The 22,796-nt window shown below is 42.7% G+C and overlaps 1 protein-coding gene across 2 annotated transcripts in view; it reads left to right on the top strand.

Annotated features, from left to right (window-relative positions):
* The window catches only part of Slc1a2 (solute carrier family 1 member 2), a 123,846-nt gene extending 101,679 nt beyond the window's left edge, over positions 1 to 22,167 (top strand). For both annotated transcript variants that reach the window (XM_052183089.1, XM_052183090.1), the window contains exons 8-11: positions 997 to 1,191; positions 6,732 to 6,866; positions 17,668 to 17,899; positions 21,675 to 22,167. In XM_052183089.1, the coding sequence (XP_052039049.1) occupies positions 997 to 1,191; positions 6,732 to 6,866; positions 17,668 to 17,899; positions 21,675 to 21,746 (634 nt within the window). In that variant the 3' untranslated portion in view covers positions 21,747 to 22,167. The remainder of the gene's footprint in view (positions 1 to 996; positions 1,192 to 6,731; positions 6,867 to 17,667; positions 17,900 to 21,674) is intronic.
* Positions 22,168 to 22,796: the final 629 nt, after the last annotated feature.

Consider the following 22,796-nt stretch of genomic DNA (forward strand, 5'->3'; position numbering starts at 1 on the left):
GAGTAACTATGACCAGGGCTTGAAAATGCCTCCAAATGCTGCCTGCACTGGAAACTTTCCAGTTCACCTAAATAGGGTGAAAGTAATCAAAGCAAGACAAACTATAAAGCAACCAGTGCTATTTGGTTCCTTTGCTTGATTGTAACATTCTTTAAACCCTAATCTCTTCCGCACCATTGTCTAAAAGGATATAATGGTCTGGCCGCGAGGAAACCTTGTTCTCTTAGGTGTCCTATTTTAGAAAATGTAGGAGCATGTCAAATGTTCCAGCCTCTAAGGGTGGGCCACGTGGGTGGATCACCAGCGCATGCCTGGGAGGACTGAGAGTGAAGTCACTCCACACCACCTTCAGCTACAGATCACATGATTTCCTGCCCCTGTCATTGCAGAGACTTAGGATTGGCTGGTAGCCATATGTCTGGGAGTTTGACTGTATGTCAGATTCCCCCAGTGGATTGTTCAAAGCCTGGGTTCATGCTAAAAAGTGTACAGCATGTTTGTTCAGCATTCTCCAAGTTAGTGAGCCCAACTCAAGATGATTCCCAGGGGCTGGATGCTGTCCGTGCAGTCATTTTGTTGGAATAGCATTTCTGGCATGAAACTATGGGTCATTCAAAAGTTCCTCATTATGTTTTGCTGTTGACAGCTGACATAATTTTTTTGCAGCCCAATTCATGTGCACAATCAGATGAGCTTCGAGATTTACCCTAAGATGGAAACAGGGACTGAAGGACAGAGGACTTGGCAGGCACTAAGTAGTTCTGAGAAGCCTGAACCAACTAAATATTTTGTTGCCTATCAGCAGCTTAATTAGAGTTGTTTCTAGTTTCTGCTATTTTTTTTTTTTTTTTGCTGTGTCATTCTGGTTTGTGCTTTGCCCTGCCTCTAAAGCAGAGTCTCTCTCTCTCTCTCTCTCTCTCTCTCTCTCTCTCTCTCTCTCTCTCTCTCTCTTTCTCTCTCTCTCTTTCTCTCTCTCTCCTCTTCTCTCACCCCTAGTGCTGGAACTTTGCCTGTCACCTTCCGTTGCTTGGAAGATAATCTAGGGATTGACAAGCGTGTGACCAGATTCGTCCTCCCAGTCGGAGCAACCATTAACATGGATGGTACAGCCCTTTACGAGGCCGTGGCAGCCATTTTCATAGCCCAGATGAATGGGGTCATCCTGGATGGAGGTCAGATTGTGACTGTAAGGTGAGTGACGTGCATGCAGAGGAAACAGAGACATCCCATCTGTATGTATTGCACTTGCCCACTGGGGCCCAGATCCCATTTGACTCTTAACAGTCCCATAAATTTGGCCCTACAGTTATTTCTATGCTCATTCAACACACAAGGTTGAAATGGAAGTATTATGTTTTGTTCAAGGCTATACTGCGCCTCATGAGCTGGCATGGCTATGGCTGGGGTGACTTTTACTGATTCTGGGCCCAATTATTCTGTCATTAAAATATGTCCCCTTCTTGGGTAGGTGAGATAGCTAAGTGGATAAAGGTACTTGACATCAGACGCTAATCCCAAGGCCCTACATAATGGCAAAAGACAACTAACTTCTTTAAGTTGTCGTCTGATCTCCATACATGTACTGTATAGACACCTAAACATGCCAAGTTAGAATTTAAAACATGCTTCTTTCCCAATTCCAAGGCATATGATGAGCTACAAAGATTCCTCAGTACAACACAGAGTATTTGAGTAAATACTATTATTGTAAATAAGTGGCACAAGGTTCTGCTTCCCCTACAGCTTTTATTCACTGTCTTTATTTATTTTTTTAATTGAGAACATTGTCCTGAGGGTTCATCGAAAGTGAACTGCTTCTCCACAAACTCAGATCTTGTTTGTAAGTAGAGTCATGGAAAGCTTCAGTCTCCAAACTGCTCAGCATTGGGCTGATACCATACATACCATAGCATCATCTACGCATCATCATGTCTGCTCCAACTAGGAGCTTCTGGTAAACGAGAAGACAGTTTCTGCCTTTAATTAAAGTAGAAGATAAACAAAGCAAAACAAACAAACAAAAACCAGCGAGCTACTTCCTGTTCCCCTCACATCTCACCGCCACTTCCAGAGTCTCAAATGAGGAAGGTCTTTAGAACTGTAGGGAGGCTGTGAATTGGCAGCAGGTGGCCTGAAGCAAGCCCAGAACCCTGCTGTTTGCCTTGCAATACGCTGTAAAATAATTAAAATGTTAATGTCTTTTAAGACAGGTGTTTTCCATGTACTGCCTACCCCTGCTCCTTATCACCCAGACCTAGCTTGGTCACCTACCATCTACTGCCTGTCACTTTAAGACATTTAAAGTTATAGCTTTGGGATGTTGTGAGTTACATTTTCTTTCTCTCTCAGATTCTATGAGATCAGTAAATACAAAGGATAGGTGGGTCACAGTCTGTGTAATCAATGTACTTGCTGGCAAAAGGAAATTCCAAAGAACTATAATAATCACAGCCCCACTGATCGATTCATTCATTCAGAGAACAGATTAGACTAACAGGGAAATGACTTCTAGCTTCTCAAATGAGGACAATTCCAGTCCTGTGGTGCCCCTGAGCTGCCATTCTTCATAGCTTCCCTCAGACATTCCTGGCAGTCTGAAAAGGAAGGGTGGCCATTGTCCTCATGTCAAGGAACAGCGATACAAGCCTCGGGGTGCTTATATGGCAGACCTAGTTTTCAGGGTTGTCAGTGATTCCTTTGCCAATATCTTTCCATTCCATGCTCTTTCCTTCCTGACTTTAACTCAAAGGAAGCTCTTAGAATAGCAGTTTTATTGGTCTTATCTCTATTGCACATGAAGAAGAGGCCATATCCTTTGTGTCCAGATTCACATAGTGACCTTTTCCTCCCTTCAAACCCTGAACGGCATGGTCCTCCTCTACTTTAGAAATTATGGTGACAGCTGGTGTCTGTTTGGCCCACGGCTTATGTACCAGCTCATTCTCCAGGAGGTCTTTGGTGGGCTGTGGGTCACCAAATGAGATGGCATACATTTCTTTTCTGATTTCTCTACTTGCTGAGATTATTGGAACACTGTACTCAGAATTGGCATTGGAAATTCTCAGTGTTTTATGAGTTAATACCCAGAGGATCTGCCCTGTCTGAGCTGTACCTCATTTGTCTATCTGCGAGCCTTTTAGCCAGCTTGGAGCTATTTTTGCTGGGTTACCAGTTCTGTCTTGATAGCCATTCCAGAAGATGTTAATGAGCATTCCATACACATCAGAGCTTGGCTGAACAACTAAGTAAGAAAACAAAGAAAATGAAACTTCGCCAGATTTAACACCTGATCTGGAAATATAAATAATTTCCTCACCTGGCAAATGAGGAAACTGAGGCTCAGGGAGGGCCATCTAGAGGCTAAAATTCAGGTTCCCAAATTCTGATCGATTCTTCTGCTTACTGCGGATCTTAATGTGTGGCCTTTGGAGGGGCTTTAGAAAAATGGGTATTGCATTCTGTCTATCTCAGCTCATGACAACAAACCACGAAGGAAGAAAAAGCTTGCCCAAGATCATGTCTATATGTGGTGCAGTAGGATTCAAATCAGGTTACCAAAATGCCTCTATTATACTGCTATCAGGCTGCCTTTGTGCATTGATTTATCTGACCTTCACAAACATCCCATACTACCTCCATCTCCTTGTCTGTACCATGATAAGAGCAATCACAGAATCAGGGTGGTTAGGAGCACCATACATGGTACTTATCACATATCAATAGATGGTAACTATTGGAATTATTCATACCAGTGACATTCAAAAAAACTATAACTATTGCCCTATAATATGAAACAAGAAAGCAGCTGTGACCCAGTGAGTACCACAAGTTACTCAGTATGGAAAACTTTGCTTCAGATTTTAGTATCAAGCATGAATCTTGTCAAAACAGATATCATGTGAGACTTCCCACGAGTCAAAACTCTTGACTTAATGAAGTCATTGGCCAAGCAAAGATAGCTTCATGTCCTTTCATTCTTGGCCCTTACAGCAACCAGATCTACCCTCCAGTGCACACTATGGGGATTAGAATCAGTAGTGACTGAGAGACTGGGATTTCACTGGTATTACATAATTCCATCTACCTGGAATTTATTTAGTATTAACAATGCTACTGTTGGGAAATTTCAGTGAACAAAGGATAAGGTTAGCTATATATGTTTAAGTCTTTGCCTCTGGGCAAATTTAGCCAAATCCTCTTTAACTGTAGACATTTGAAGATTCTGCCTACGTAGACACCTGCATGGCATATGCACAGTTCTCTGCCTGCAATGTATTTGGGGGAGAAATGGTCAAGTCTAGCTTTATGCTGTGCTATTGTGAGTCCTCATTTGCTCTTCCCCCTCATGTAGGACTACAATGACCAAGGACTTTTTGTATATTTACTAAGTTATAGAACTGCCAGGCTCATCAAGAGCCAGCATGAAGCAGAATCAAGCAGAAGGTTGTTCAAATCCCAGAAGACCACACTTAATTTGTGTGACCCTAAGTTACCTGACCCATCGGATCCCTGGTTGTCTCATGGTGAAAGAAGCTGTTTATGTACCTTGCGTGGTTACTGTGAGGCTCTGCTTTGATGTTGTGTACACAGAGCTTGGCACAGCATCCAGCAACCTGTCTCTCGAGCAGCCAGCCGGGGGAGTGGAATCCCAGACAAGGCAGAATGGGTCAAGGAAGCAGGAGCAGGCTAAGGATCTTCCTAGATAAGAAACTGTCCATGGGGGGCGGCTATTAATATTTGACTCCCAACAAGAATTTTCACAGTGCTTGTAATAGTGACTCATTATCAAAGCAACCCATGTTGAAAACCAAACAGCCAAGGCTAAGGATGACTAGAACCTGGGAATCCCCTCTTCCTTTCTGTCCTGTCAATACTGGGACGGGCTGAAGTATCTCGGCTGTCTGGGATTCTAGGGAAGTTTCACTCCCACAGCTGTCTCACCTCGTCCTTGAATTCCTGATAAGAATTTTCAGTTTACTTGGCTTGAGAACTGTAGTGTGCCCTACCTCTCTTAAGGACCCATGTACTTGTTGGTTCCTAAAAGCTGCTGGCCACCACATGAAAGGGAAAGCCTCTGTTTATCCTTCGCACAGATGAGGAAGTCAAGGTACAAAAAATACAGTTGCCCAAAGTTGTGTATGCCTGGTGACAAATGGTAGAGCTAGAATTTGAACTTAGGTTGTTTAGGTTCAAAAAGTTGCTATGCACTCTACCTACTGTCTCAAATGGGGTTCTCTGAAATATACCAGCTCCAGGCTGGTGTGACAGTGAAAGGGCACAGACATGTTCTGCATCGCATGCACCTAGGCATGCAATAAACCTGAAAGGGGTAGCAAACTAAAACAAACATGCTAATCCATTGGAGCTCCAGGGACCTTCAAGTTGTTCTCAGTTGCAAGTCTTGGGATTCTAGGCTGGGCCACACTGATGCCCTGACTTGGTCAAAACCTCCCAAAAGCCTGGAGTTTGGTGTCTGAGTGCCTGCTCTAGACATATTTTAATGTTTTGACTACAAAGCAGGCAGCCCTCATTGTTTCAGTACACAAAGTCACATGGAAGGCCTATTTTTAGAAGAAGGTTCTATTCAGAAGTGACAGCTCCGGATCTCAGGACATGGCTTGCTCGTCAGACCCCAGGACCTGAGCTAGATCCCCAAACCCACATGCAAATGCCAGGTATGGAGGCAAGTCTGTTTAATGCTAACCCGGAGAGTAGAGAGACAGGCAGATACCTAGGACACAGCTTCTAGCTGGTGAGCTCTAACCCAATGAGAAATCCTGCTTCCAAGAGTATGGGTGGTATCTGAAGATAGCATCAGAGATTGTCCTCTGGCCTCTACAACACATACACTAACATGTACACCCCGATGTACACACTCACAAACAATTAACAAATACAAAGAAGAAATGATTACTTCTGTAAAATAACGTACATGATGAAAAAGCCACTGCCAGTTGGTAAGCCTCGGAAACCCTCTGGTGTGTAGACAGGACACTTGAACCCAAGGCTAAACTTTAAATTTTGGGGAAAGAGTTCAAAATGGCACCAGGTATGCTCCTAATATTGCTTGAAAAGTTGATGAAAAGAGAGAAACGTTGAGAAATTTTCCGTAGTTCCATTACCATTATGTGGCACCCTCTTTCTGAATAATGCATTTTCCAGCCTTGAGAGAAATGGCCAGGCAAGTGAAACTGAATGCATCTTGGAATATGTTGTTTGCTTCCCCTGATGAGTTGCTTCTGGTTGTTTTCTATTCCAAGTCCCCATGTTAACACTGGCAGTGACCTCCTCAGACTCTTGCCACGTAGTCTGAAGAACTATGGCACCACAGACTCATGGAGACATAACCAGAAATGAATGCAGTTGTGTTCCCATAGGAGGGCTGAGGGTGATTTATGTCACAATCTTTAATGTTTTTCTCCTTGTCTCCTTATAGAACGTCACCTGCTTTAGTCCTGTGTACATTAGACTAAATGGGTATCATGCCAAGGATATGACTCCAATCTGTGTATTTATAAGTGCCCATCATTGTTGACCTCAGTTCCTGGGTATTAGTATTTCACATTTCTTTATTCCATGGAGAAAAAAGGAAGGGATATAATATCCCTTCCTTAATGACTGGAGGAAAATTGGAAGGTTTTGTTGTTGCTGCCGCTGCTGCTTGTTTAAATGTCTCTAAGATGGCCAAGAACCGTTCTCTTCCTGTGACCTGGGCTTCTCTGTCCTTGCAGCCTTACGGCCACCCTGGCAAGCATTGGTGCAGCCAGTATTCCCAGCGCTGGACTGGTCACCATGCTCCTCATTCTCACAGCTGTGGGCCTGCCGACCGAGGACATCAGTCTGCTGGTGGCGGTGGATTGGCTGCTGTAAGTGCCCGTGGGTTGGTGAGTGGGAATCCCCAATACTGGAGATCCCAGGGGTGGACAGTTGACAAGATTGCAATAAGACATTAGCCAATTCTCCACGTGACCCTCCTCTCCCTCCTACAAAGGTTACTATGTCTACTCAGGAGGACCAAAGAATTCAAAAGTAATTTGAGGGCCTTGTAGGCTAGTGTGGGAATCAGATAAATCATAATACAGAGATAAAATACAGCAAAGAGAAAGGGCTTGGGATACCGCTCAGTTGGTAGAGCATTTGCATAGCACTGCATGTACCAGGCAGCCTGACTCATGCATGTAATCCCAGCACTGGAGAGTGTACTTGGATGGTGAGGAATTCAAGATCATCCTCGGCTACACAGTGAGTTCTGAGGCTAGCCTGGGCTATGTGAGGTACTGTCTCAAAAAGAAACCGTAGTTGTAATGATCCAACTAATGACACGTGCAAAGAATCTCAAAACACTCGACCGAGCTCAGAACACCCCTACTGAGCGAATGGAGCCACATACAAAAGAATGTGAGTGTGAATAACTGTGTCTGCTCGAAGCTCTATAGCCACAGCAGCAGAAAGCGATCAGTGGTTCCCTGGCGTCAACGTACAAGGAAAAATGAGAAATGCTGGAAATGTCCCACATTCACAGGTGTTTTTTTTTTTTTAAATATATGTATGTATATAAATGTACAATTTATTTATTTTTTATTTGCTACATTCTTTGTTTACATTCCAAATGATTTCCCCTTTCCTGATTTCCCCCTCCCCCTAAGTCCCATAAGCCCTCTTCCCTCCACCTGTTCCCAAATCACCACCTCCCACTTCTCTGTCCTGACAATCCCCTACAATGCTGCATCAAGCCTTTCCAGGACCAGGGCCCTCTCCTTCCATCTTCTTGGGAATGATTTGATATGTGAATTGTATCTTGGGTATTCAGAGATTTTGGGCTAATATCCACTTATCAGTGACTGCATTCTATGTGTGTTCTTTTGTGATTGGGTTACCTCACTTAGGATGATAATTTCCAGTTCCAACCATTTGCCTAAGAATTTCATGAATTCATTGTTTTTAATTGCTGAGTAGTATTCCATTGTGTAAATATACCACATTTTCTATATCTATTTGTTGAAACTTGTTGCACTGTGTTTAAATAAACGGGTAAATTTTAACATACATAAATTTCAATTAAATGCAGTTAGAAGCACAGTAATGGAAAGTTATCTATATCAGTCTAAGATGGAAAGGATCAGAAAACAGTAGAAGTGGTTGCTGAATTGGAGTGTGTCCCGTGTGTCAGCTCCTATAACAAGCTATTTCAGACTCGTCTGAAAGTCTGAAAGTCCCCATATTGTAGGTCAGGACATTGAGGCTTGGACTGAGGAATGGCCAGAGATTTGACCTTAGATCGGCCTGGTTCTGGAGTCAGTCGATCACATTCTTGTTCAGATTCAATTTTCAGAAGGCAGGGAAAGATATGCTCAGACATAACTGTTGAGAAGCCCAGAGACACTGAGGTGGAAGAGAAACAGTGCTTCCCTGCCAAGCCATCTGTGCAAAGGCCCTGGGACAGCAATGTGTGTTTTAAGTGAAGGAAGGTGTTGTAATATAGGCAATACTTTTGGAGGCCATGTAGGGAAGCTTGAGTCTGACCGTGTGCATTTAGCCTGACAGCATATCCCAGTGAAGAACATTTTGTAACATAGAAGATTCAAAGCCCATTCGCAACTGAGGAAAAGCCTGGCCAGACCATCCCCCAAACAAGGAGACTGGACTGGAGCTCCTGTAAGGGGCCTGGTGAGGACACTGCTGTGCCTTGAGAATAGTGCCAATGGGTCATGTCCACTCTTGGAGTTTAGTAACAGAGTGCTGGACAGTGTCATGGATCTTAACATCAGAGGTACACTGTGACAAGTACTGACAGCGACGGAAGGCCAAAATGTCTGCACTTCCTTTTCAAACAATCTTGTGAGCCAATGTTTTGATTAGCATAAATTTTAGGAGGAAGAAGGCACATTTTATGGACTTACAGTTTTAACTCTTCCATGCCCTCCCATGTCTTCCAAAAATGCAAAACCTGAAGGGACAAAGAACATAGGGAAATAGCTAGAAGGAAGCCTGGCCTCTTTATCTTTTGTGCCTGGTGTTGTACAGTCAGTGGGGACTAGGTTTGGAGCAAGAAGAGGTTCTGTGGACACAACGTGTTCAATCCCACAGGGCAGCTGGGAAACCATGGTGTGTCCTGGCTTGCTCGTTTATCATCTAAGCTATGCTGCGGAGACGACTTGACTGGGACTTCATGTCTGTCTCTGCCGGCCTCTCACACCCTGGTAGAAGGCTCTTTTCTGAGAACTTGTGGGTTTGTTCCATCTTGCTTTGTTTTCCTGTGCGCTGTGTTGGCACTGACAGACCGTGCCCTCTGCTCAGATGAAGCAGCCGTTGAGTTACTGGTGAAGGCGGGAAGGACGAGGAGGAGGAAGCAGAAGAAAGATGACAAAGGTGAGGTCAGAGGTGAATGCAGAGAAGGATCAAGGGGAAAGAAAGGCATCAACAGCGTCTGGGGACACAGGATATAGTGGCAATCTGCCGACCCTAACCTCACAAGAAAAGTGACAAAGGAAATTGTTCAAGTTCCACCCCTCCGCCTGCTACTTGTTGCTTCAGTTCTTTCCCAGTTCTGTGTCTCTTGAACCTCCTCAGGTCCTGCTGTAGAGTCTCTTGTCCTGCTGTAGCTCCATCGCCTCCTCATCTCGTCTTGTATTGCTTCTGAAGCTTGAGATCCACCCATAGAACTCATCTTTTCAGGGCTGGGTGGGGCTGAGTGTGGGGGTGGGGTGGACAGCTCACTTAGTAATTGCCTTGCAAGCCTAAGGACCTGAGTTCAAACTCCAAAAAGTAGCAGGTGTGGGCCAGCAAGAGGGCTTAGTGAGAGAACCACCTCACAGATTGCACACACACACACACACACACACACACACACACACACACACGAATGAATGAATGAATGAATGAATGAGTGAATGAATGAATAAATAAATAATTTTAAAGCTTGGCATAGTGGTACACAACTGTAACCCCAGCAATGGGAGTGCAGAGACAGTCTCATGACTAGCCAGCTTAGCCAGATTAGTGAGTTCCAGGCCCGTGAGAGATGAGAGACTCATCTCACAGACAAAGTAGTTGGTATTTGATGAAAGATAGCCGAGAGCTGTGGTTGATTTCTGGCATGTCACCCACACACACATACACATCTGCACACCCAAAAATATACACACTTACGCTTGTACGTGTACACATGGACTCTCCATTTAGTTTGATGCTGGCTACCGGTTTGCTGTATATTGCTTTTACTATGTTTAGATATGGGCCTTGAATTCCTGTCCTTTCCAAGACTTTTAGCATGAAAGGATGCTGAATTTTGTCAAATGCTTTTTCAGCATCTAATGAAATGATCATGTGGTTTTTTTCTTTGAGTTTGTTTATGTAGTGGATAGCGTTTATGGATTTCCTTATATTGAACCATTCCTGCATCCCTGGGATGAAGCCTGCTTGATCATGGTGGATGATTGTTGTGATGTGTTCTTGGATTCGGTGGGCAAGAATTTTATTTAGTATTTTTGCATCGATATTCATAAGGGAAATTGGCCTGAAATTCTCTTTCTTAGTTGGATCTTTGTGTGGTTTTGGTATTAGCGTAATAGTGGCTTCGAAGAAGGAGTTGGGTAGTGTTCCTTCTGTTTCTATTTGGTGGAAAAGTTTGAAGAGTATTGGTGTTAAGTCTTCTTTGAAGGTCTGATAGAATTCTGCACTAAAACCATCTGGCTCTGTTCTTTATACATTTCCTGTCTCAAGTGTTTTGTTACAATACCTCAAATGGACAAAGACATCCCTGTTTCTATGTAATAACAACCAAAGACCCTTGTATTTGTGCTCAGTTTGTTTTTTTCCCTCCAGGATTAAAATATAAATGTTTGCCAACTGCTGGAATCTAGCCTCATTACAGCCTGCTAAGCCCTAAATAGGGAACAATGAGGTAGGATCAAAGCCTTAGGAACTCTTAAAATTCAAGTTCTCCAGCCCAGCCAAGTCTGCCCTGGATTTCTTGGCAGTCTTCTGCTCTCAAGCCTGTTGGAAGAGAATCACTTCATGAAATACTGAAGACCCTGCCTACACCTGACCTAAATGTTAGCATATGAAAAAGGAAGGTTGGGTCCTCTCAGATCTCACCATGCAAATGCTCACCAGCTCACACTTGTGTAGAAGATGGTGTCCTAACTGTATGTCTGCAGTATGTTAGCAGGAAGGAGTAGGCTGAACCACCATCACCAAAAACCCCAGTGATACATCAGGATTAATTTCCCTACAGAAATCACACAACAAAACAAATAAACAACCAGCTCTGAGCTGGAATGGGAAAGAAGAGGACCAGTGAAAAGCTTTTTTCTAGTTTTAAGGCTCTGGTCTCAGAGGTACTGAGGTCATGTGATCAAGAAGGGAAGAAGGAAGCATGGGGGATCTTGGGTAGGTGGGCATCAGGGTTGGGTTAGGTCTGCTTTGAATCAGTACTGATGCCACCTTCTTCCATACCAGTGGGAGTTCTAGAAACAGGCACTTGAGCTTGCTAAACCCTGTGGCTTTGATGCGTACTGGTGTATAGTGGGAATGGGGCTGGATTGAGATATGGGTGCAAGGCGAGGCTGACTGTTCTTCAGAAAAGTAATTGATGGCGGAAGACTAGAGAGAAAGAGAATGGGGTAAGTTTTTCCTTTTTAGGAAAAGTCTGTAAGCTCTTCATAATGTTAGCAATTTTTCCACTTAAAACCAGAGGCCGCAGTGACATTTAATGTGTCACAATGTTTGCCAACTGCTGGAATCTAGCCTCATTACAGCCTGCTAAGCCCTAGATGCCTTGTCTGTAAATGTCATGGTGAAAACCTAAGTTCTAGAGCATTTCCCAATGCCCAAGTCCTGAGGTATGGGAAAGGCAGGTCTGGTTAATACTTAGCCCATCTCCTGATGGGTTTTTCTAAGAAACCCCTTGTATCAAAACTCAGATCATTTTAGGAAACTATGGAAAGATATTAAGGAGGGGAGATGAAAGGAGAACTGAAATAATACTGATACCAGAGACAGATAATCAATTCCTGGGCCCGTCAAGATACAGAAAGGAAAAGCCACACACAGTGACAGCAACATGAACGTGTGGTCCACTTCTCATATGACACTCTTAGGGAGATCTTTCCTGGACTCATGTTTGCCAAGTAAGGGTAGGTATGACTGAGATGACATCTTAAAGGGATACTCCAAATATTCCCCACCCTGCAGACACTCTGTGTTAGTACCCCTCTGTGGAAGGAGCAGAGCTTTGATCCTCAAACTGAGTCTGCAATCATTCTGATGTGGATCCAGGAGGTCTAAGATGGAGTTTAAGAATGGACATTTCTACTAAGTTCCCAGCTGGTGCTGGAGATAGAGTCCAGGGATCTTAATTCTGGGAAAATGAGCTAGATGGAGTGCCTGATCAGTCAGGATCTCCCTGAATCTGGTTATCTAAGTATCTATATTGAGTGGCTATTGCCAGTTTATACACCCATTAAATGAAATTACATTGTTAGTGAGTTGAGTATTAGACATTGCTCTGATCACTTAGCACTGATTCATTTAAAAATTACAGCAAATGATAAGGAATCTAACAGTATATGCCCCCACATAGTTGTAACTGAGGGATGTAATTCATCATTTTTAATGGCTATTAAATGACCAATATATATTTCAAATAATGACAATTTAGATATTTCTAAGGTATTGGAGGCGTGAGAAAATAGGTTCTCTGATCCTTATTTAATCCATGTGCCAATGTTGTAAATACATACACATACACACGTGCAAGCATGCACACTCACATTTGCATAACAACACCATCACCACCACCACCACCACCACCACCACCACTACCACCACCACCTTACATACAAAACTTACTTAGCTTCCACTCCATTGATGGAAAAGAAAACCAACTCCTACATTCATTATCTCTCTGGAGACTCTAGAAGCTTTATGTTTATGTCATTCTTTGGATTTTATTCTCCGTGCATACAGACTTATCCTCATATCCTTTTTATCTTATTTCCTATGTGTATCAGTCACTGTGGTATGTGATCCACACTCCACCAAGTCCTCCCCTTCCAACCTGTGGGCTTCTGGCCCAAGGCAAGACAGTCCCAGCTCCAGAGGCTGGGAGCATGCCTCAGTCTGAGCAGCAACAATATCTTTAATATGTCACAAAAGCTAGAGAGAGTCAGAAAATGAAATGGAAAGTCTTCTTCCTCTACAGTTGAGCTTTAGTGTTTTCTGAACCCCAAATTACAGTTATGATATATCAGCATAGAAATTTATTTTTTAAAAAAGAGTTTTTGTTTTAGTTTTATTTATGTATCTAGGTCTCTGTGTATGGGGTGTGCATGTGAGTGTGGTTTCCTGGTCCAGAATAGGGTTTAGGTTGTGGCCTACTTCACATGGATGCTGAGAGTCAAACTCAGGTCCTTTGCAAAGAGCGGCACAGGTAACTGCTGAGCCTGCCCCAGCAATAAAAAGTTTAATGCTGAGGATCCCTTCCCCTAAAACACAGCATTGTAATGTTTGAAGATCACCTCTTGAAATCTTCCCTGCCTCAACTTGACCATTTTCAGTCTTTTTGTCTTGCTGGGTCCTCTTGGTCTTCTCTTGGGGTCTCTTCCCAGCTCTTTGTCCCCCTCTTTCAGTCTGGCATCTGTGACTCTCTCCTCCTCTTGGATGATGCTTGCCTCTTTGCTTTTCACTGTGCAAATCCTGCCAGATGGTTTGCTAAACAAACAACGCTTTCTTTCTCTCTACTTCATCTGCTTCTAATACAAATGAAGGATCCACTCTGTTCTCACTCCTGTTCCTGCTCCTGCTCCGATCTACCTCCTAAGTCTCCCAAGCCGCCCCAGGCCACGCTGAATCCTCACAACTCTGGTTTCTGTGTTCTCAGACTTAACCAAGTATGCTAGAAACCATTTTTTAAAAATGCATCTGAACCATTCATGTATAGACATTTTTGTCTTATGAGTCTTCCCAAAACAATACAGTGCAGTGCTTAGGTAGTGTCCCCTCTGTCTTGGGGACTGAGAGTGATCTAGAGGTGATTTAGTGTGTAGGGAGAGGCTTGAAGGTTACAAGCAAATGTTAGGACATTTGGTGTAAGGGACTTGAGCATCTGTGGTTTTGGTTATCTGTGGGAGGTCCTGAAGTCAATTCTTCCATAGAAACTATAAAACATGATCTCTGTATTCAAAGAGCTTACACACTAGTAAAGAACTTTCAAAACAACAACCAGATGTTGTATGCTCAAGAAATCCCAACAGTGCTAGGTGGAAAAATGAGGCGTATGCATCTGCTGGGGAAAATGAAGAAGCGAACTCTCCACTTGACTAATAATAACAATCTCAGGAGCAGCTAAAGGGACGACACTTGTTTTGTGCCCCATCAGCCTTTCACATGTGGAGAGCCTCTCAGCAGTTATTATCTTACCCACGGTGGGTATTGTTCTGATTTTGACAAATGAGAATGCTGCATAGGAAGACCTAACGAACCTGCCTGTTAGAGCCATGATAGCATCCCAGGCTGGAATCCAATCGTATCATAACCAACAGTCAGGTGACTTTAGCTCTCCAATGCCAGGTGGCCCCAGGTTAGGAACTCTGGCACCATGTCCTCTAAGAACATGCATTATGCTTTGATTCTTCTTGGTTGCGTTCCCGACACTCTTGGTTCTTTCACATCTGCAACAATGATCATCTCAGAGGATTCAGCACATGACAAAGACCCAGATGAGCTGTGAGTGACCCAGACTTTGTGTGAGAACTCAGACCTACAGACAGCCTCTCCTCTCCCTGCCAGAGGACTCGGACGAAGAGAAGAAAAGAGCCAGACTACCTTGGCAGTTAGTTTTCTTCAAAGAAGCCAGAGCCAGTGACTGGTGTGAGGATTGTTCAGCTCCCTCTTGGTTTTGGGTTCCTGGCAGCCCAGAATGAAGAGCTGAGCCATTTATAGTGGATTCATTGAACCAAGAGTCTGCTTCCAACCCCTCTGCCTTCTTGCCGTCCTGGCAGACAGAATCCCAGAGGTAGCATCAACAAGTCATTCCTTTTATTTTATTTTTATCATTTCTTCTTTTGCTCTCTTTCCTTCCTTCTCCTCTTCTCTTCTTTTTCTTCCTTTTCTTCTCTTCTCAATCTCCCCCACCCCCGCAATCCTCTGTTTCTCTCTCTACTACTGAGGTCATCATGAAAGTTAGACTTTCCCAAGAGGTCAGGAATAAGTGTGATAGAAAGTGAAAGTTATTTGCTAATGGAAAAGTTTTCACATATGAACCAGAAATTCTCATATTCTTCTTGGGGTCAAAGTTGTACTTCCCTGGAGTCAGTAAGACATTTCCCTAGTGGTTTAGAAGTTTCTTTAAAAAAATAAATAAATAAAAGATATAACCAGAATAGCCATGATTGATGTCCTGACTGGAATCTTCCCAGGATGCATAACGACAGACAGGAGGGTGGCAGGATGGGACTTGATCTCTGTTGGGTTCTTACTGTTTGGCATACATCCTTTAATATGCGTCAGCTCTGGGAGGAACCCACTTCCATTAACTTTCTGTCTCTTCACTTCTATAGTGATAGAATTTGAGTGCCCCTGCCAAATTATGACTGTCATTGCACTTCAGATCCCATTTTCCCAAATCCGTCCAGGACGCATTGCCCGAGACCATCATCATTTCTCTGGCCCTTTAGTCCTGTCTTCTCAGTGGCTTTCTTTTCATGTTTACTCACCTTCACGCATTTCACTTTTAAAGTAAACACAATCCAGAAATCCTTTTCCGTATTCTCCGCCTCTGCCATCAGCTGGTCCTTTTCTTTGCTTTCCTTCTCAGCAGAGGTGGTTTACACAGACAGACACCCATCTGCAGTGTTTCCACGGCCACACAACTTGCAAGAGCAAAATTCTGTTCTGATAAACTGCTCTCAGTGGATCAGCAACAGGCTCTTTGTTACTAAACCCTACAGATACTTCTTTTTTCTATAGACTCAAGGGGATCATTGGCATTGTCTGCCGCACGCTGCCTATTATAGGAGTTGGAGTAAAAATAAGGTTAATGTTTTCAGAGGGAGATAGTAGCTTAGCCAGTCATGTTTGGATGTGTTGCCTAGAAACCTCCAAAATACATTTGAATTGGCTGGATAAAACTTATAGTAATACTATACGTACCTCATAATCAGGTTAAATAGCTTTCCTAAATGGGTTTTAGCAAGTGCCTGAAACTATGATAAGCATTTTGTTTATATTGTTTTACTCTCATAACAACCCTGTACACCGGCCCTGTTTGTTATTTCATTTTTTAAGAAGGCCCACAAATATTAAGATGCTAAGAGCTTCCAGCAGGTAAGGGACAAAACTCAAATTTGAATCCAAGCCAGGCAGCCTTGGGAGTCCATTCCTTGATTTTTTTTTTCTCTTACGGTGCGATGGGTAAAGCCTAAGACTTTGCACATATTAGATAAGCCCTTTTTCTCAGAGCTACATCCCAGGCACTTATTTTAGCTGATGTATATAAAATTATACATGTAAGTTTATGTTTCAAAACACAAAACTCACAATTATATATATATATATATGAGAGGTTTCCCATTAATATCTTGATTTTATATATATATATATATATATGAGAGGTTTCCCATATTATCTTGATTTTATATATATATATATATAAATATATATATATATATATATATATTTATATATATATATATATATCTTCTCAGAAATAATTTCTTTATGATAAAAACTCCCACATCCTTCTTTTATCTTTGTGGTGTATGGTCCTAGTGACCCTGATGTGGTCACTGATGTACCACTGATGTACCACAGTGGGCTTTCTTACTCCTATGTGACTGTGTAACACTTTGTCTTAATGCCTGCCCTGGGCTCCTTTTTGTACCCTTACGCTGGGAGTTTTTTCCATCAGCTCAAGTGATGTAGATGTACTCAAGCCTAACTCTTCATTCAGATGCAGGTTCCACCACCCCTTACCTCAGCCAGATTCTCAAGAGCAGAAGAGGAACCAGTGCATTCAAAAGCAGAGACACACCCAGGAGTTTAAGTTCAGCTCTGATCACTCGACACCCCGCCTCCAGCACCATAGGCACATGTGCCAGGTTGAAATCAGGACAGCTGGGCTTACAAGGGAGCTGCCTGGCTCTTCCTAGTGAGGCTTCATTGTTCCCACTTCCGAAAGACAGATTTCATCACAACAGCTAGGCTTTAGTTTAGGTCATTGTTGTGATTTTAAAATTAATGTTTCCACTCTGCCTGTGATGTAATCATACTCCTAGAATCTGAATGGGAGGGGAGTGTTCTCAGTTAAAGCTCTCCTGGCCATAGCATCACCTCATCTCCTGTCTCTTTTTGTCACAGTTACTCATTTGTTTACTGATTTCCTTCTCTAGTGGCTTTCCAGCACATTTCTTGATAGAACTTTGGAGGTGTAGGAAATGTCATCAAAGGTTCCTTCACACAAACCAGCTAGTGCTTCCCAATGGGAGAGCACTGCTACCTCTAAGAACTCAGTGAGCTTTCCTGGCGGCCCCCAATGCAGAATTTGCAACCTAAGTCATGAGGAAGAAAGATATTTTGGATACTTGCTGGTTCCGGCAGCACTCTGGAATATTCTTCTTAGGTTCATAGAAAGCAGTTTCTAACTCAACCTTTGTTTTTCATCTTTAGGGATAGAATGAGAACTTCAGTCAATGTGGTGGGTGATTCTTTTGGAGCTGGGATTGTCTATCATCTTTCCAAGTCCGAGCTGGACAGCATTGACTCCCAACACCGGATGCAGGAAGACATCGAAATGACCAAGACGCAGTCCATTTACGATGACACGAAGAACCACAGGGAAAGCAACTCTAATCAGTGTGTCTATGCCGCACACAACTCTGTCGTAATAGATGAGTGCAAGGTACCTTTCCCATTCCTGGATATCGAGACCTGCATATGAATAGTGCATGCTGGACTCCTTAAAAATCAACACAACCCTTTGCATCCATTCTTACCATGCTTTGTAAGGAATCATGTCACCCAAGCTTCTGAAGGGCCCAGACCATCTCACTCTGCATCCAGCCTGGTGGGACATCAGCAAGTCTGACACCAAAAGGACCAATCAGTTGCTTGTTTCAACAGATTCCCACATCCACCTCACCCCTCTAATTTGATCAAATTTCTTCACTCTTTGGGCCAATAATTTGTGCTTGTCAGAACTTTGATGGCCTTCAGATATTCTCTTCCTCAAAGGAAGGGCCAGAAAAAATGTAGGCCAAATATCATTGACTTTATATAGCACGAGTACTCCTCCCTACTCTGTATTACAAATGGCTTTTTAAAAAGCTCATATAAAAGTTCAATTGGCTGTCTTCCTTTTATTTTTTATTTATATTTATTTATTTATTGGTGGGAGGGTAAGTTGCAGCCCAGTTTATTTTGCATCCCAAGTGGGTATGCAGTCTCAAGAATAATTGTTCTCCAAAAGAGTTATCCAGAAAGTTTTTATTTTAAAAAAAAAATATATATATATATACCAAGTATCACACACTCCAGTTCTCCTGCAGTGTGGGTGTTCTGGGTTTTCCTTCGAGCTGTTGGGTGCCAAGTCTTTAAGCTTGATGGGCTCTAGCTGGCCTTCACTGTAACTAATGTGACATTGACAGACAGTGTCATGGACCAGAGTGATGCAAACTTGGAGAAACCCTGGCAGATGGGAGAAGGGTTAGCTTGCTAAACGATTGAGTGTATTATTAGCAGAGGTCAGTTTGAAGCAATCCCTTCTACTTTTTTGATGCCTGCAAATATGATCACATTTAATCTTTCTTCCTTGATTAAGGATTAGGTCCAAGTAGCACCATTGTTTCTGCCAGAGAGAGCTAACAGTTCTATCTACTGGACTGGATACTACCAGAGCACTAATGGGCCAAAGAGTCTTGCTCCAGTTATATCACATACACATGCAGGAGAGCCAGAGCTCAGCTACAAACTTGGGAGTTAGGCTATTCTTTTTAATTAATTAATTGACAAGGCAAAAATGATTTTCATTTAAAATTTTTCAGATAGTCCTTTGGGACTATAATCCATCTTCTTGGAACATTACTGTTTTTCACATTCAAGTAAAGGGTTAAGTTACTTTCCATAGAAATGTTAGTTTGGATTAATAAGGGTCACCATTCTCATGGAATGACTCTTATATTTATCGAGTACTTATTTTGTGCCTTGTATGATTTAGTGGTGTGTCTTCACCCTTCCCCTTGGCATCCTATGTTTTGATGATTCTCCAAGTATTTGCTGAGTGCCTATAGCTATAGGACCCCAACTTATTTACTGGAGTTATACAAACAAGAATATGCAGCGTAATACAAGAGAGAAGGTTTTACCTCAGATCATTGTCACTTAGGGAAGCATAGGACGTGACAAAGTAGAATCACCATATGTGTTTTTTGTTTCAGTTATGTGGAAAAAGAATCCTAGTCAATGGTGGGAGCTTCTTTGGGCAGTGGAGCTCCTCAAATGGCTTCTTAATACTTTGGAGTGTTTAAAAAGTATGGTATAGAGGGAAGGAGATGGTTTTGACTTACTTACTTTTCATTCTTTAAAGATTTCAAGAGTATTTACTATGTGTTTAAAGCAAAACTTTGCAAAAGTAGAGGGAGAAACATAGACCCTGTCCCTACAAACAAGCTGGTAAGCAGTGCTCTTGGTTTCTGTTGATCATCACATACAACTCCCCAAACAGTGTCTGGGCTGATGTAGGCATTCAATAAATATTTGTTGAATCTAATCCGCTAGTATTGTGATTCCATGCTGTGCTTACATAGCCTTTTATTGGACAGTTATATAGAGCAAATTATTCAGTTTCTCCATAAAACTGACTACCCAATCAACTTCTGCATCCTTGTAAAATAATTAGCACTTAGATGTTCAATATTCAGTCTGAGCAGGTCCTTAGGATAGTGGATCTGGGTGTATTGGTTCTATAAATATCTTAGAGGTTTGTGTTGTTAGTGAGGTAACTGGCTTTAGCTCTTTGAAGGGGATCCTAGCCCCAGGCTTCTCCCTTTTAAATCAGCTACCTGTGTTGTCACTCATATAGAAGGATGCCAGCAGAACTATGTGCATAAGTGCACACCCTTTTCTGAAAAATCTGCGTCACATATATTCATTTCTTTGGACTTCTTTCTAGTTAACTCCCACCCTCACCACTTTTTAGGTCCAGGTTTTAGAGCCCAGCAAGAAGAGTGTCAATTCTTCTTGCCAAGGCCCCACCCTTGACTGAGCAAGACAGGGATAGAATGGGTTAGGGAATGGCTTCTAGTTTTCTTTGGTTCAGCAAAGGTTCAACTACCTTCGAAATATAGGTCCCACTATTTAAAACAAAAAGTGAACATCCCCCACATGCTGTCTGGTTCTTTCAGGATGTCTTGTTGTGATTGATAGCTGTGTACTGCCATTGATGTGATTGATCACTACGAGCCAAATAGGCACATTCAAGGCCACAAGGAACAGGCAGTCTGTCTCTGGTAGTTTTTCTTGACAGTTTATTGAAGGGGAAACCAGTTTGCTGCAGCTCTGGTCAAAACTACTTTCAAGCATTGTTATGTCATGCTGGTCTCTTCATCACCGTAGTTTGGAGTTTTGCAATAGTCTTTTAATTCTCCTTTGAGTAACAGCATGTGAGCCAACGCTGCTAATTGCATGGGCTTTCTGTGTGTATGGGCAGGGTGGGGAGCATGTACTAATGTGGATTGGATGAATAAATAGTTTTTTTTTAATTTTCATTGCATGGTTCACGAAGGGCACTTGGGTCTCTGTTTCCAGCATGCCGCGTGCTCTTGCTGCATGCATTTCATTTCCACTTGGGTAAAAAGGAGGTCCGATTTCTTTCAAACTTTGCTGCATTTGTCATGTCTCCATATCCTAATGCTTCCATAAATCCAGTCTCTTCATTATGTGGAATATCAGTCGTGGGTTTAAGTTTGCACATGACCTTGAGGACAGACAGACAGAAGGTAAGCTAGGAAACCTGCTTAGAAATGGATGGGAGAACTTCCCTCCTGCATAAAGGTTCAGTTTGCTCTGGGCCAGAAAAACAGAATACAATTATAGGTTCCCAAGTGTCTACATTAAAATGATTTGAAATGCACCTCTACGGATGCCCCCACTTTCAAACATTTCCGGTTTTAATTTCTAAAGCCAAGAAGACTTATTCAGTAGAGCCAAAACATCATCATTTCAGTAATTAAGACTGAACACATGAAATCCCCTGGCATCACTGGGACTGAACCTTTTACATGCATGAGTAGAAGTAGCTGCCTAATTCTGGATTGCTTTCTGTATGGTTGTATGGAGTAGCACGTGGCGCTCACTGTATTTTAAGGACTACAGTGGTATGTGATGGGTCTTTGGGTAGTGAGATATTCTACAATCCTAAAAATATTGTTGAAGTTGTCCCTACATTGCTGAGCATCTGTGATCCTTCAGTAACTTCAGGCAAATATGGTCAATTCAACTCTCCATTCTCTGTTGAACATCTAGATGGGCTCAAAACTAATTTTGAAGGAATACCATTTAAAACTATGGTTTCCACATACACTGTAAGCTCGGATCTGGTGCTTCTCCACACGACCCATGGGCGGTGTTTCTTGTGGTTCGTGGCCTGTAAGTTGGATGTTGATGGTAATTGTTTTCAGGTAACTCTGGCGGCCAATGGAAAGTCAGCTGACTGCAGTGTTGAGGAAGAGCCTTGGAAACGTGAAAAATAATGACCTGATTTTCAGCCAATTCTTGAATAAACTCCCCAGCGTATCTTATGGTAAAAGATGCTCTAAACAGGCTTCCTTTACAAAAGGAAAAAATGCATATATTTCTATGTTTACTTAATCTGTTAGCTGAGGCATAGAGGAGCTGTGTACACCCATGAGGACAGGCACCATGCTGTGTCTTTGCCAAATAATGCTTCATAACTGTCTAATTTTCTTACTTGTGTTATTGTCTGAATGGATGCTGCTGGAGAAACCACTTTGAATGGAAGACATGTTCTTGCTAGCTTCCCTTTGTCTCAGTGCAAAACTGTGGATGCTGTTTTCCCAAGGGGACAGGATGAAAGCAGTGTGGTACCCTCCAGGGACTTGAGACAACGAGTACACACGGTGTGGTGTTCCTTAAAGTGTTCACAGCCCCCCCCCCCCCCCCGGCTCTGCACAAAAGATTCTGCTTGGAGATTTTAGAAGGACTCCCCTCCAGCCTGTAGAGTTGACACCTACATTGATGGAAAGCATCTGCCCTGGGGAAATCTGACAACTTACCTTTTTGGTGCACTGTCTAAGTAAAATGTTTCAGAATTTCAGTGGGTGCCCATACTCTGAAATGCAGGTGACTGTAGAGGCCACAGTTCTGCCTGTCCGTGTGTCTGTGTGTGTGTGTGTGTGTGTGTGTGTGTGTGTGTGTATGTGTGACAAATGGGAAATTTGAAAATGATCTAGGAATTATTTGCATATTATCACTGTATACCTTGAGGAAAGTGAAGGAGCAGAGTCAACCTGAAGTTTAGCCAGAATTAAACGTTCCAGCTCTCATGTTTGACTTGCACTCATAGAGCATAGTGAGGTCAAGTGTGATGATCTGATCTATGCTTTTTTTTGTTCCACCCATAGATTCACACTTAATAACATAGATTTGGTTCCCAACCAAAAGATATTTCCAAATCACGTTCATCACGTCCTTGTCTGCTTACATGGCTGAACCTTCCTCACATTAAGAGACACACGTTGGCTATGACTCTTTCCCTATCACCTTGGTATATGTCTACTATG

This window comes from Apodemus sylvaticus, chromosome 5 (genome assembly GCF_947179515.1).
Source record: "Apodemus sylvaticus chromosome 5, mApoSyl1.1, whole genome shotgun sequence".
In the NCBI taxonomy this organism is placed as follows: domain Eukaryota; kingdom Metazoa; phylum Chordata; class Mammalia; order Rodentia; family Muridae; genus Apodemus; species Apodemus sylvaticus.